The sequence below is a fragment of the Phyllobates terribilis genome, unplaced genomic scaffold (assembly GCF_046119375.1).
Source record: "Phyllobates terribilis strain yellow unplaced genomic scaffold, ASM4611937v1 Scaffold_7__3_contigs__length_470593459, whole genome shotgun sequence".
Taxonomy (NCBI): Eukaryota; Metazoa; Chordata; class Amphibia; order Anura; family Dendrobatidae; genus Phyllobates; species Phyllobates terribilis.
The window spans coordinates 318,019,556-318,035,156 of NW_027362767.1; the positions used below are offsets into that span (position 1 = coordinate 318,019,556).

The 15,601-nt window shown below is 43.5% G+C and overlaps 1 protein-coding gene across 1 annotated transcript in view; it reads left to right on the forward strand.

Annotated features, from left to right (window-relative positions):
- COL4A5 (collagen type IV alpha 5 chain) overlaps positions 1-15,601 on the forward strand; it is a 231,967-nt gene that overhangs the window by 167,738 nt on the left and 48,628 nt on the right. The window contains exons 31-37 of the mRNA XM_073641114.1: positions 1,086-1,253; positions 1,777-1,866; positions 2,424-2,573; positions 3,903-4,001; positions 4,330-4,419; positions 8,783-8,922; positions 9,462-9,588. Of these exons, the coding sequence (XP_073497215.1) occupies positions 1,086-1,253; positions 1,777-1,866; positions 2,424-2,573; positions 3,903-4,001; positions 4,330-4,419; positions 8,783-8,922; positions 9,462-9,588 (864 nt within the window). The remainder of the gene's footprint in view (positions 1-1,085; positions 1,254-1,776; positions 1,867-2,423; positions 2,574-3,902; positions 4,002-4,329; positions 4,420-8,782; positions 8,923-9,461; positions 9,589-15,601) is intronic.

Consider the following 15,601-nt stretch of genomic DNA (forward strand, 5'->3'; position numbering starts at 1 on the left):
AAACACGTGTCTGCAAATCGAGTTTCTGGTTTGGCCTTTTATCCTAAGTCATGTGGCAAGGTCTTTTATAGGGTGGATATAGACTTTTAGGATTACTATCTCCATAGTTGGCACAAGAGGTCCTGTCCTCTTTGTCTCTGAAGAGGCTATTTGGTTATAGGCTTTATGGTACACAGAGTCCTATAATGACTCTGTGCTATGGGACATTACGGGACTTATAGTACTATTTAGGGTGAGGTATTAATGGAGCTTTTCTATCCTAGAAGCAGGGTGTTTGAAAAAGCAGTAGAAAACTCCTTGCTAAATTGAGACATAGAAATGTACATTAAAGGCCCCATGAGTAAAAAATGATGGCTCATTGCACCTTATTGAAGCGTCTTACTCTTCTAGAGAACCACTTACAAGCAGTTGTTGGTTTGAAAATGTGTTGGCAGGGAACGGATGGACGTTTTCCATCAGAGCTTGCACCCAGCCAGGCAAGGGCCTTAATTATTGCTGCATTTATACTTCTAGGTCATGCTGATAGTAATGATTTTATCACTAGTTCTATTGCTTTTCTTGATCTTTTTCTGAATTCACACTTGACAATTATTGTTACAGTCCCTTAGAGATATGCGGCTTGAGATGATAACTAGTTAGTGTTGATGGACCTTCACTCAAGGCGAGGAAGTCACTAAACATCCTCCAGCTTGTTGGACCTCAATCAGTATATGACGTATTGGGGGGGGGATGGGAAAGTGAGTGAAATAGTGAGCTGAACCTTGAGGTTTTTCGTGAAGTTTGGTTTTAAGAACGTTAAGCACATATACTTATTCAGTATGTATTATTGAACATTGTTGTTTTAATTTGTGCTAATAGATATCTAAAATAGATCTAACCTGGAATACCCTAATCAGGAATAGACAACCAGGTTTATGTATGTGTTAAATATGGGTTACATACATTTTTCACTATATACTGCTTGTTATTCTGTTGTCATATTGACAATATTGAATTAAAATGTTAATAATTTTGTATACTTGTTGACTATGTTAATTGTTTTGCCCATGTATTTACTGCATCTAACATATTGTATTGTAATCCAGGATTAACGGGTATACCTGGTGACAAGGGTGGTCCTGGTCCTCCAGGATTTGACACTCCTGGTCCACAAGGAGATCGTGGTAATCCTGGTTTTCCTGGAGAACGTGGATTTCCAGGTCCTCCAGGACCACCTGGGTTTCCAGGCCGTGATGGAGTACCAGGTACTAAAGGTAAGCTTATTGCATACATTTAGGAAATATTGTTTTTAGTGTCTCAAGTTTCCAATTATTCATTTAATATTATTGCAATAATTGCTTACACATCTTCATTTGCACATAAAACAAAGTCGAAAAATGCTTCTAGCATCGTCACTACTTACCTGTATAGATATTTCACTTTTGAAGCCACTGTTGGCTTTAATGGGTAGGAACATCAACCTTTCCACTCAAACCATAGAACAGTATTTGCTTGATCTCATGATTGTGCGGATCCCAACAACTGGACTCCACCATTGATCTGTAGTTGTTCAAAAGCCCGCAAATCTGGTACACAATATAGATGTGGAATTAGCGATAAATCATGAACATCTTAGAGCTCTTCCTTCTCCTATATTTATGACATATGCATACACCCAATGCATCATCCATATTAGATCATGCAGTCCATATATTTATACATCCTACCAGCATTATTTGAAATTAAGATCATTGTCATCATCATCACCAATCATTATTATTTTGATGTTGTTTATAGGTGGAAAAGGTGACATGGGAGTTATGGGACCACCCGGACCAGCTGGACCACCTGGTAATCCAGGCAGCCCTGGTTTTCCCGGTCCCAAAGGTAATAAATACATAACAAGGCGGAAAATTCCTACTTGATGTCTCACTGGCTGATGTTAATTCTGTATGTTCTCACTTCTCATGACTTCTCTTTTGCGTTTTCAGTTAATTTTCGGCAGTTTCTAACTGTGGTTAGTACTTTTATGAGAGATTCTTCATATTTACTTGTTAGCATTAAATGGAAGGATTTGGGGTTTTCTCAACTAAATCCAAAATCATGGATTAATTTCATTTAGTATAATGTCATGGGTGTATCTATGCGATGGCATCCAAACTCTTCATCATATCGGAAGCCATCATTTATAATAGAGCGTAAACTGTTCAGACTGAAGAAGGGTCTTACTTTCAATATTTCCACTCAGTATAGACACAATATATTACGTCTACAACGTTTCTAGGTGGTTGAACCAAAACTGTTGTATGTCTCAGAAATCCCATGTTCTAGTCCACTAGGCTATTCATAAGACGAAGTTAGAGGGACGAAAGCCTTAACTTTAGTAGATCAGTGTGTGGCTTTTAGAAGTCATTCTATTTTTTTGTTATTTAATTCTGTTATAGGCCTTGATGGATTTCCTGGTCAACCTGGTAGTAATGGTGGTCCTGGATCCAAGGGAGACCAGGGAGAACGTGGTCTTATGGGTCCACCAGGATCTGTTATAGGAGGTGGTCTAGGAAGCAAAGGAAGTAAAGGCGAATCTGGACAGGATGGTAAGTGTCAGGCTATAGAAATGACGGCGAAGGAGGAAAATTTCTGCCAGTTGTGGATAAAATCTTTTGTATGGAGATCAGCATGGATCATGGGGGATTAATCTCACACTATTTACATATATGAAATATTGAATATAGTATAATGTGAAAGTTATGCAATCAGCAGCAAATCGTTCACCTTTGTGTTTTTAACTATTATAGGGTTATTCACAAAATAGTAAATTATCCCCTATGCCTTACATAGTGGACTATGCATAAGATAGAGGATAACTTAATGATCACTGGGGTCCAAATACTGGGACCTCCAGCTATTCAAAGAATGGAACTTGGGAACCCACAAAGCAGGCTTTGCAGCACTGTGGTGGACTTTCTTTGGCTTTCCCATAGACAATGAATGGAATGGAAGTCAAGCAAGTAAACCTCAAAATAGGCCTCTGTAGAACCTGGTTCCAGAGCCCCATTTTTGCAATGCAGAGGTTATCCTGAGTAAGTTATCCAGAGGTTAATTTAATATATTGGGAATAACTTTTTAACCCCTGTTGACATCTGTTTTTGTCTCTGTTGACCATAAATCTCGGTAAAACCTCCCTATTTATATGTTAATGGAAGATGTAATGGATGTCTAACAATGGCATCAGTCCCCTAGAGGCAACCACCATTTTAAAAAAGTTATATTACCTGATATACTTTTCTTGCTGGACTTTGGTGGGTGGCTAGAATAGTGTATTCTATTATGTTATTTCATCTTCTTCCTTCTCAGTATATTTACATACACCTTCCACGCAAAGGCCAAAAGAACATTTTTTGATTTCCATCTATGGACACCTGTGGACACGTGCTTCCTTCTCCATGGGTAGAACCCTTCTGTCCGGTTCTTTAGCTTCTCTACAAATTATTATCCATGACCATAACCCTTACACTACATTATAGGAGACTAGACACTGTGGTCACAGAGACAGGACATAAAGCAACTAGAGGACATCATTTAGAACAGAAGTGAACTGTTGCTGTCATAGAACATATGCTTTACGACTTGTCTGTACACATTTATTCCATCCTTGCTTTTCTTGTAAGATGCTTAATTATTTTAAGTGATTTGTACAGGATATTAAGGAAATAGTTGTGCTTTTAAAATTGGCAAACTCAGTCAATTATCAAAATTAGAAAATTAAAAAATCAAATAGCGATTAACAGACTTTTGGAAAAGAGCATTATTTTTTACAATGTAGACGTTGTTCACACATTGAGGCTTTACTGCGGCAAGAAAAACGCACGACTGCCACAATGTGTGAACACAGCCTTATACATTTATTTCTGATATGACTTTAGGTGCACCTGGCTTTAATGGAGAGAAAGGCTTCAGTGGGATGCCCGGGTCTCCCGGATCACCAGGTTCAAGTGGGCTCGCAGGATCACCAGGACTGCCAGGTAAGGAGAAATGTGAAATTACAACTTTTATCTTTATCACAAGGTCAACATGAAAATTAAGGTCAATATGAATGTAATCTATAACGTGCAATCTACGTGACAAGTATTTGTACAGCTGACTATAATGCGTCTGATGTGTGTGTGAAATAATGATTTTTCTTAATTTTAAAATGTAAAGAAGAAATATTTTTAGTTATGTTGGATAATATATTCTGAGATTATATGCTTGTGTAATAGATTAGATCTATATTATTCAAATACTTTTGTATATGCATCCAAAGTTTATGAAACTATATGCAATATTAGACATTTTTAATGATATTTCTAGGACCTAAAGGAGATTCTGGATTTCCTGGACAGTCTGGGCTACCTGGTTCCCCTGGAATAAAAGGGAATATGGGGGAGATGGGACTTCCAGGTATGTGTGATGCTGTTTAGAGAGATTACATATGGGTTTCATATGTATAGAGGTTACATATGGCTTACAGATATAGAGATATTACATATGGCTTACAGATATAGAGAGATTACATATGGCTTACAGATATAGAGAGATTACATATGGCTTACATGTATAGAGAGATTACATATGGGTTATATATATAGAGAGATTACATATGGGTTACATATATATTACATATGGGTTATATATAGAGATTACATATGGGTTACATATGTACATATATAGAGAGGTTACATATGGGTTACATATATATTACATATGGTTACATATATATAGAGATAACATATCGGTTACATATATATATACATATATATATGGAGTACATATGTATAGAGATTACATATGGCTTACATTCATATATATCTATCTAGATATATATATATATATTACATATATACACACGCGGTCAAAATTGTTGGTACCCCTCGTTTAATGAAAGAAAAACCCACAATGGTGACAGAAATAACTTGAATCTGACAAAAGTAAAAATAAATCAAAAAATCTATGAAAATTAACAACTGAAAGACAGTCATAGCTTTTCAACCCTGCTTCCACAGATTTTTAAAAAAAATTAAACTCCTGAAATAGGCCTGGACAGAAATGATGGTACCCCTGAAAATAATATGACAAAAGGGACATGTTAAATCAAGTTGTGTCCACTAATTAGCATCACAGGTGTCTACAATCTTGTAATCAGTCAGTGGGCCTATATATAGGGCTACTGATACTCACTGTGTTTGGTGACATGGTGTGTACCACACTTAACATGGACCAAAGGAAGCAAAATAAAGAGTTGTCTCAGGAGATTAGAAAGAAAATTAGAGACAAGCATGTTAATGGTAAAGGTTATAAGACCATCTCCAAGCAGCTTGATGTTCCTGTGGCTACAGTTGCACATATTATTCAGAAATTTAAGATCCATGGGACTGTAGCCAACCTCCCTGGACGTGGCCGCAGGAGGAAAATTAATAACAAATCAAAGAGACAGATAATACGAATGGTAACAAAAGAGCCCAGGATAACTTCTAAAGAGATTAAGGGTGAACTTCAAGCTCAAGGAACATCAGTGTCAGATCGCACCATCTGTTGTTGTTTGATCCAAAGTTGATTTCATGGGGGATGAACAAGGAGAACACCATTGTTGAAAAAAAATCATAAAAAGCCAGACTGGAATTTGCCAAACTACATGTTGAAAAGCCATAAAGCTTCTTGGATAATGTCCTTTGGACAGATGAGACAAAAATGGAAGTTTTTGGCAAGGCACATGAGCTCTATGTTCACAGACAGAAAAATGAAGCATATCAAGACAAGAACACTGTCCCTACTGTGAAACATGGAGGAGGCTCTGTTATATTCTGGGGCTGCTTTGCTTCATCTGGCACAGGGTGTCTTGAATCTGTGCAGGGTACAATGAAATCTCAAGACTATGAAGGGATTCTAGAGAGAAATGTGCTGCCCAGTGTCAGAAAGCTTGGTCTCAGTCGCTGGTCATGGGTCTTACAACAGGATAATAACCCAAAACACACAGCTAAAAACACCCAAGAATGGCTAAGAGGAAAACATTGGACTATTCTGAAGTGAGCCCTGACCTAAATCCTATTGAGCATCTTTGGAATGAGTTGAAACATGACGTCTGGAAAAGGCAACCTTCAAACATGAGACAACTGGAGCAGTTTGCTCATGAGGAGTGGGCCAAAATACCTGTCGAGAGGTGCAGAAGTCTCATTGACAGTTACAGGAATCGTTTGATTGCAGTGATTGCCTCAAAAGGTTGTTCAACCAAATATTAAGTCAAGAAGAACCATCATTTCTGTCCAGGCCGATTTCATGAGGATAATTTTTTTTTAAATTCTGTGGAAGCCGGGTTGAAAAGCAATGACTGACTTTCATTTGTTCATTTTCATAGATTTTTAATTTATTATTACTTTTGTCAGATTCAAGTTATTTCTGTGACCATTGTGGGTTTTTCTTTAATTAAACGAGGGGTACCAACAATTTTGACCACATGTGTGTGTGTATATATATAGGTTACATATCTATAGAGATTACATATGAGTTACACACATATATATATAGAGAGAGATTACATATGGGTTACATACATATAGAGGTTACATATGGGTTACATATACAGTTGAAACCAGAAGTTTACATACACTATATAAAAAGACACATATGTATGTTTTTCTCAATATCTGGCATGAAATCAGAATAAACCTTTCCCATTTTAGGTGAATTAGGATTACCATAATTTTTAATATTTACCAAATGCCAGAATAATGAGAGAGAGAGAATGTTTTAAGGCATTTTTATTACTTACTGCAAAGTCAAAAGTTTACATACACTAAGATTACTATGCCTTTAAACAATTCTGGACTGCCCATATGATGACATCATGTGTTTGGAAGCTTCTGATAGTTTTTTTGGCAACATCTGTGTTATTTACAGACACTCATGTGGATGTATTTTAATGCACACCTGATACACACTGCTTCTTTGTGTAGCATCATGGGAAAGTTTAAAGAAATCAGCCAAGATATCAGTAAGAGAATTGTAGACTTGCACAAGTCTAGCTCATTCTTGGGTACAATTTCAATATACCTGAAGGTGCCTCGTTCATCTGTACAAACAATTATACGCAATTAGAAATAAGATGGGAATGTCCAGCCATCATACCGCTCAGGAAGGAGACGGGTTCTGTGTTCCAGAGATGAACGTGCTTTGGTCCGACATGTGCATATCAACCCAAGGACAAAAGCAAAAGACCTTGTGAAGATGATGGCGGAAGCTGGTAAGATTGTGTCAATATCCACAGTGAAACACGTAGTGCATCAACATGGGCTGAAAGGCCACTCTGCCAGGAAGAAGCCATTACTCCAAAAGAAACATAAAAAAGCCAGATTTCACAGTGATTTAAAGAAAGATAAAAGGGGAAACAACAAGTGCATATTATACCTGATGAAGGCCGTTGCTGGCAGAAACATGTGGTTTATTCTTAGTATAGTGTCCGAATAAATCTGATTTTGAGAAAAAGAATTCATCTGTAACCATCCTTATCCTCTGGAAGCGCCGAAAAAAGGAAAATCTTCTCTCCACTACAATAAAAAAGCTAGATTAATGTTTGCAAATGCACACAGGAACAAAGACCTTAAGTGTTGGAGATATGTCCTGTGGTCTGATGAATCTAAAATTGAACTTTTTGGGCATAATGACCATGGTTATGTTTGGAGGAAAAAGGGAGAAGCTTGGAAGCCTAAGAACACCATCCCAACAGTGAAACTCGGGGGTGGCAGCATCATGTTGTGGGATTGTTTTGCTGCAGGAGGGACTGGTGCACTTCACAAAATAGATGGCATCATGAGAAAAGAAGATTATGAGGCAATACTGAAGCAACATCTCAAGACATCAGCCAGAAAGTTAAAGCTTGGGTGGAAATGGGTCTTCCAAATGGACAATGACCCAAAGCATACTGCCAAAATGGTAACAAAGTGGCTTAAGGATAACAAAGTCAATGTTTTCGAGTGGCCATCACAAAGCTCTGATCTCAATCCTATTGAAAATTTATAGGCAAAGCTGAAAAGGCAGGTGCAAGCAAGGCGACCTACAAACCTTGATCAGTTACACCAGCTTTGTCAGGAGGAATGGGCCCAAATTCCGACCAACCATTGTGAGAAGCTTGTGGAAGGATATCTCAAACGTTTCACCTAAGTCATTCAGTTTAAGGGCAATGGTACCAAAAACTAATGAAATGTATGTAAACTTTTGACTTTGCAGTGAGTAATAAAATGCCTTAAAACATTCTCTCTCTCTCATTATTATGGTAATCCTATTTGACCTAAAAAGGTCTGATTTCATGTCAGATATGGAGAAAAACATGCTTATGTGTCTTTTTATATAGTGTATGTAAACTTCTGGTTTCAACTGTATATAGAGGTTACATATGGGTGCCAGGTGTGCTTTAATTTGTACAGAAAACAGTTCATTATTTCATCAGCAGAATTACATACTGCTGATCATTATTAATACTCAGTTACGTATTGTCCTTATAAATCCTAATATGAATTCTTATGCTTATTTGTTATTTTCATTGGGATTATGCAAACCCACATAATTCGCAGACATCTGGTAAATTATTTATTGCACCACTGTCGTCATTGTTGCCCTTGTGTGAGCGAGATGCTCCAGTGCTGATGGAGAACTTTATACAGTATGTTGACAAGTGTCATTCAAAGCAGAAATTAGGTTTATTCCCAGACTATACATATGCAGATCTCCTGTCTTGTGTAAATACTTAATTTAAATAATGTGTTGTTTATAGGACCAAGTGGTGAAAAGGGTACATCTGGGCAGCCTGGGCGCCCTGGATCACCAGGACCTCCAGGATTTAGTGGTTCAAAAGGTGAAAAGGGTGAACCAGGACTTTCAGGCAGTGGGCAACCTGGTTTGCCTGGTCCAAAGGTATGAAGCCATCCAAAATTTGTATAATTTACTTAATGTTTCCTGGTCATTTGGGATTCTTCTGATTGTAAGGTAGAGCGGGTTCAAAGAAAAACCCACGTCAGCGATCATTGCAGTTAATTCTTACTTCAAAATAATTTTTTAAAGAAGTGTCACCCTGCAAGTCACATTCTGTAAAAGCAAAATAACAACAAAAAAGCAAAACTTAATTCGCTTGTTATATCTGCCGCCAGTCCTGCAGTTTTTGATGACCTGTGTTCACTTGTCGTGCAGTGATGATGCACCACCCAGGCATGTGACTGCTGCAGCCAGTGACTGGCATATGATTGACAGCAGGTTCAGGTGGACATGAACAGCGTCGCTTTCTTGCAGGGAGGTTGGCAGAGTCCCTGGTGTCGAGATGCTGGAGCCTTATAAAATCCACATTCAGCATAGATGTAACAATTACCTGCATGTTTCAGGCCTGTGTGGCCCTTATGCATAGCATGCAGGAAAACATGACAGTAACACCCAATCACAATACCTTTTACTTTGTCTAGGGAGAACCAGGACCAGCAGGATTTCCCGGTAGCCCAGGAAGTAAAGGTGAAGCAGGAAGCCCTGGACTGCCTGGATTGTCAGGAGTTTCAGGCTCTAAAGGGGATCCAGGTGCTCCAGGATTTTCAGGTACAGTAAGCAATTCAAAGGCTATACCTTTGACATGTAAAAATATTTATCTTACTTTGTACATGGTTATTAACTAATGGTTTCAGTCTGAAATCTTCATTCCTTCATTTATTTTCATACCCACTGATGTGCTGTTTGCAGCCAGATCCAAGTTGTAGATATTTTTCCTGTGCGAGTGTCTCTCCCAGTAATATAGGCTGGATGTAAGCTCTGTGTGTATCCAGATCACTAATGTAGTATTCCTTACACTACACTTGTTTTCATGTATCAACACATCTCCAGTACTGAAATGATTTCTCCATGTGCTTTCCTCCTTGTCTATTGCTATAGCTCTGTGTCCCCTAAGATACTCTGACCTCTCTCAACTTCACATCTGTGTACAACTCCTCTTCCTCTCTGCTGCTATCATTAACACTGAGAGCAGAGAGGGCAGTCAGAACAAGAAGCTCTGACAGATTTTTTTCGGTTTTGCAAAACCACCGAGATTGATAAAGGACTTAGAGACAAACTGCAGCAGCAATATGGTAGATTTTTTTAATGAAAACTGTTAAGAAAGTTTCATAAAGGGGTTGTCCATCTCTGTAGACATTTCTTCTTTAACTAACCCCTTCACAACCTTTGACGGACTTTGAGCATCTTTCCCAGCAGATGATGGCTGATTCAATCAGCCATCATGTGCCTTTAACAGCCATGGGTGAAATGGAGCTCCACCCGCAACTATTAACCTGGTAGTCTTTGACAGCGATATTTAAAACACGGCGGCAGGGCGGCGAGTCATTCTACCGCCCATCAGCGCACCCGTGACGTGATCGCGGGGCGCCAATGAGTGGCCATGACAGCCATGGGTCTGCTGATGACCTCGTGCCTATGACTATGTTTAGCTGGCTTTCATAGGAGATTGTGATTTTTAGCTATACATAGCAGTGAATCAGCACTGCTGTGTATAGTACAAGCAATCAGACGATTGCAGCTTCAAGTCTCCTACGGGGACTATTAAATCCAGTAGAAAGTTTTAAAGAAAGTTTTTAAAAATGTGAAAAAAAAAAAAAAAAACAAAAGTTCAAATCACCCCCTTTTGCACCATTTACAAAAAATACACATATTTGGTATTGCTGAGTTCGGTAAGGTTTGATCTATCAAAATATAAAGTAAATGAATCCAATCAGTAAACGGCGTAACGAGAAAATAAATTAAAATGGCCAGAATAATTTATTTACTCTGTCGCTTCATTGGGGGACACAGGACCATGGGTGTTGTGCTGCTGTCCACTAGGAGGCGACACTATGCATAATATGAAAAAGATTAACCGTGGCTCCTCTCTGCAGTATACACCCCTGGACGGCATCAGCCTTCTCCAGTTTTTGCTTAGTGTCGCATAGGAGGCACACCTAAAACTTTTACTCCGTTTTCACCGACGGGATTACAGATGAAGAAAAGTGGGTCTACTGCGAGGCTCCCGGCATGGCTCCTTCCTCGGCCCCTTATTATGGGGTGCACGGTTGAAGTCGAGATGACTATTCCCCATGTTGCTCCTTCCCCAGCCCCTCGGGTGCTGGTTCGAAGTCGAGACCCCCCTCCTTCCCCAATTCCTTTTGGTTTCTGGGTTGAGGTCGAGGCGAGGATATAGCCCCCTGATGGTGACAGCAGCACCTCCCTAATTCCCCCCTGGGGGTATTAGGTTGAAACCCCGCAGGTAGGGCCTGTACAGGCAGCAGCTCCCAGCAGCCAGCACACTACGGCTGAATCCAGGGACCCCAGCCCTGCTGCGGGCTCCTGTCGGGGCCGGGGGGAGTGCAGGCAGGCATGACACAACAGAGGCACAGGCCTCCCTGCACCCTGTTTCTGCGGCAGCACCAGCTCTATGGTGCCTCAGGGGGACTCTTCAGAGGGCCCCCTCCCTTCCTCTTATACCTCACTGCTATCCTGCCTTTAAATCCGGGAGGGTCCGGTTCAGATCCGGCCGCCTCCCGGACTTCCGCACCGACCTGGAGTCCCTTTGGGCATCAGGCATCTAATTTAGGCCGCGGCTTCGGCCTAGCCGAAGCCGCCACCTCCTCTCCCCGGCCCGCCCCCCGGATGACAAATATGACACTCTACAGTGTCATAGAGGGGGCGGATCGAGACTGAAAGGGTGCGATTTCACACAGTTCTGCCGCCCTTTTCAGCTCTCTATCTGCTGCAGGATAAGGGAAGACCAGCCAGTCTCCGGGTGGCACAGGACTGTGGATCTTCGGCGCTGGACCTAGGGGCACACTGGTGGGATAAGATCACAGCTGGAGTTCTTCCTCGGCTGTGAGTCCATTATTCCTTATAGGCTCCTCTGCATAGCCACCCCTGTAGGGCCCTCTGCATAGCCACCTCAGTGCACTATGCCGGGCTCAAGGTCCAAGAGAACCAGGCAGGACTGCCATTATGCCCTCCGTACAGCCTGCAGCAATACTCTCCCCAGTGGCAGCATGTACCCGCACTGCCAGGACTGCATCCAGACTACTGTGCCAGAGCCCCAAGAAGCCCCTGCCAATGCTTCGGTGTCTAATGCCTCGCCGGAATGGGTCACTCAGATGTCGCAATCTATGACGCAGTCTATAGATAACCTAACCTCCACATTGCTTCAAGCTCTGCAGAGTCATGCCTCGGCTATGAACGCTACCCAGCAAAGGGAAAGGTCGACTCAGGAACATGACGACCCAGGCACATCCACGTCTAGGTCAGGACGCAAGCAGACCCACAGGTCACGTTCATCTGCGTCATCCCATAGCACACGGTCATCCCCTTCTAGGGAGAGACACCGTAGTTCCAGGTCATCTAGACCGTCCCCTACCAGGAACAGACAATGCAGTTCTCCGCAGTGATCCCCAACCAGAGAAGGCCTCCACCCCGGTTCACACAGCAGGAGACGCCTTAGCGATACACAGGAATCGGAAGGCATCTGTGATTCCGACTCAGTCAAGGAAACTGAAGGGTCCCTGATCCCAATTCCCCCTAGCAATACAGCGCTAGTTGAGGACGTAATCTCGTCCATCCATCGGGTGCTGGACATTTCTGATCCGCCCCCGGAGGCACCACAACACAAGATTTCCTTTGAAGGAGTTCTGAAGCCGCCTAAGGTCTTCTTTGACCACCCAGAGTTTAAGTCTATCCTTAAAAAGCAGTTCTCACAGCCTGAGAAGTTTACCAATCGCAAATATCTGGAGGCGTGGTACCCCTTCCCACAGGAGGCCACCAAGGAATGGACAGATCCACCCGAAGTGGATCCCCCAGTCTCTAGGCTAGCAGCACAGTCACTCCTTTCACTGCCAGATAGCTCAACCAACCCTCAGGGACGCAGCAGACCAGCAGGTAGAACGCATGGCTTGTTCAATTTTCGAGGCCGCAGGGGCCTCCCTGGCTCCCGCGTTCGCTTCAGTTTGGGCTGCCAAGGCCATCCTGGCTTGGGCCCAAAACTTACAAGCTGGCCTCCAAGTATCTGCTCCTGAGCTGTCGGACCAAGCGGTTCAAATAGCAGTTGTAGCAGATTACATGCTTCATGCAGCTCTGGATTCTGAAAGGGGTGCAGCGGGGATAGCATCAAACGCCATCACGATTCGGCGTATCCTCTGGCTGCGGGAATGGAAAAGGGAACTAGTGTCTTCGGGATACAAGATAGAGTTCACTTCCAACCCACCAAACAGACTCTTTCTTTCTGTTCCCCCAAAACCGCCAGCCAAGGCTCGTGCCTTCCGCCATGCAGTCTTCTCGCTTCTTCAAGCAGGAGTCATAGTACCGGTCCCCGCGGCCGAGCGCTTCCGAGGGTTCTACTCCAATTTATTCGTAGTCCCCAGGAAAGGAGGCGGCGTACGGCCCATACTGGACCTAAAACAGCTCAACAAATATGTACGGGTACGTCACTTCCGCATGGAGTCCCTTCGGTCCATCATTGCGTCCATGGAAAAGGGAGAATTTCTCGCCTCCATAGACATACAAGACGCATACCTGCATATACCAATTGCACCCGCCCATCAGAGATTTCTCAGGTTTGCAATCGACCAGGACCACTACCAGTTCGTGGCTCTCCCGTTAGGACTCGCCACTTCTCCCAGAGTGTTTACCAAAGTCATGGCAGCCACCATGGACGTCCTGCACTCCAGAGGCATAGTAGTCGTTCCATACCTGGACGATCTCCTTATCAAGGTTCCCACCTTCAAGGACTGCGAGCTCAGCGTCTCAATCACAATCGACACTCTGAGTCGCCTGGGCTTGTTAGTCAACCTACAAAAGTCATCACCAACCCCGAGTCAGTCTCTGACCTTACTGGGAATGCTATTCAACACCTTCAGGGGTCTAGTGCTCCTTCCCAAGGACAAGGCACTGCCTCTCCGTCTAGGAGTTCGCACTCTCCTCAGCAAACCCCCTCGATCTCTCCGGTTTGCCATGAGAGTCCTTGGCAGGATGGTGGCGGCAATAGAAGCGGTCCCATTTGCCCAGCTTCACCTCAGGCCTCTCCAACTAGCCATCCTCAAGTCATGGGACAGGAACCCTTTTTCTCTCGACAGGGAGTTCCAGCTGATGTCGTCAACCTGGAGGTCCCTGCACTGGTGGCTCAAGCCAACCTCACTAACAAAGGGGAAATCCTTTCTCACGGGTCAATGGAAAGTTCTGACCACCGACGTGAGCCTGACGGGTTGGGGTGCGGTACACCTACACCACAGAGCACAGGGCAAGTGGTCCCCAGCGGAAGCGACCATGCCCATCAACATCTTGGAAATGCGTGCCATCCTCCTGGCATTGAGAGCCTTCCATCACTTTCTGACAGCCTCTCACATCAGAGTACAGTCGGACAATGCCACGGCTGTGGCATATGTGAATCACCAAGGGGGGACCCGCAGTGCCCAGGCGATGCGAGAAGTGACACACATTCTCCACTTTGCGGAAGACACAGGTTCGGTTCTCTCTGCGGTCCACATTCTGGGTGTGGACAGCTGGGAAGCAGACTTCCTCAGCCGGCAAGGAATGGACTCGGGAGAGTGGTCTCTCTATCCCGAAGTTTTTCGACAGATCTGCCATCGCTGGGGGACTCCAGACGTGGACCTAATGGCTTCCCACTTCAATGCCAAGGTCTCCAACTTCATGGCCAGAACACTCGACCCGCGGGCGCTAGGAGCGGACGCCCTGGTTCAGGACTGGACCCAGTTCCAGCTCCTGTACATTTTTCCACCTCTCCCCCTGATATCCAGAGTGGTGAGGAAGATCAAGCAAGAGGGAGTTCCAACCATCCTAATCGCACCGGACTGGCCCAGACGTACATGGTACGCCGACATTGTACAGCTCACAGCAGACGTCCTCTGGCGTCTCCCCGACCGCTCGGATCTTCTGTCACAAGGCCCGTTCTACCACCAGAATGCAGGGGCCCTCAATTTGATGGCGTGGCCATTGAGACCTGGGTTCTAACCCAGTCAGGGTTCTCGCCGGACGTCATTGGAACCATGATCAGGGCATGGAAGCCAACGTCTGCTAAGATTTATTACCGTACCTGGAAAGCCTTCTTTGGCCAGACCCCATTCTGTTATTCCCTCCCCAGGGTACTTGGGTTTCTCCAATCGGGTCTGGAGGCCAGACTGTCCCTGGCCTCCCTTAAGAGCCAGGTGTCAGCTCTCTCAGTGCTTTTTCAGAGGTGCATTGCTAACAAGCCACAAGTCAGGACATTTCTTCAGGGGGTTTCCCGATTGGTTCCCCCCTACAGATGACCACTAGAAACGTGGGACCTCAACCTGGTGCTGACAGCATTGCAGGAAACACCCTTTGAACCCCTTAGGGAAGTCCCACTCCGCCTTCTATCCCAGAAAGTGGTTTTCCTGGTTGCAATCACCTCGCTACGCAGGGTGTCTGAACTGACAGCACTCTCCTGCAGACGGCCCTTCCTGGCTTTTTACTAGGACAAGGTAGTTCTCCATACGGTCCCATCCTTCCTTCCGAAGGTTGTGTCCAACTTCCACCTCAATGAGGAAATTTCACTGCCATCCCTCTGTCGTTCCCG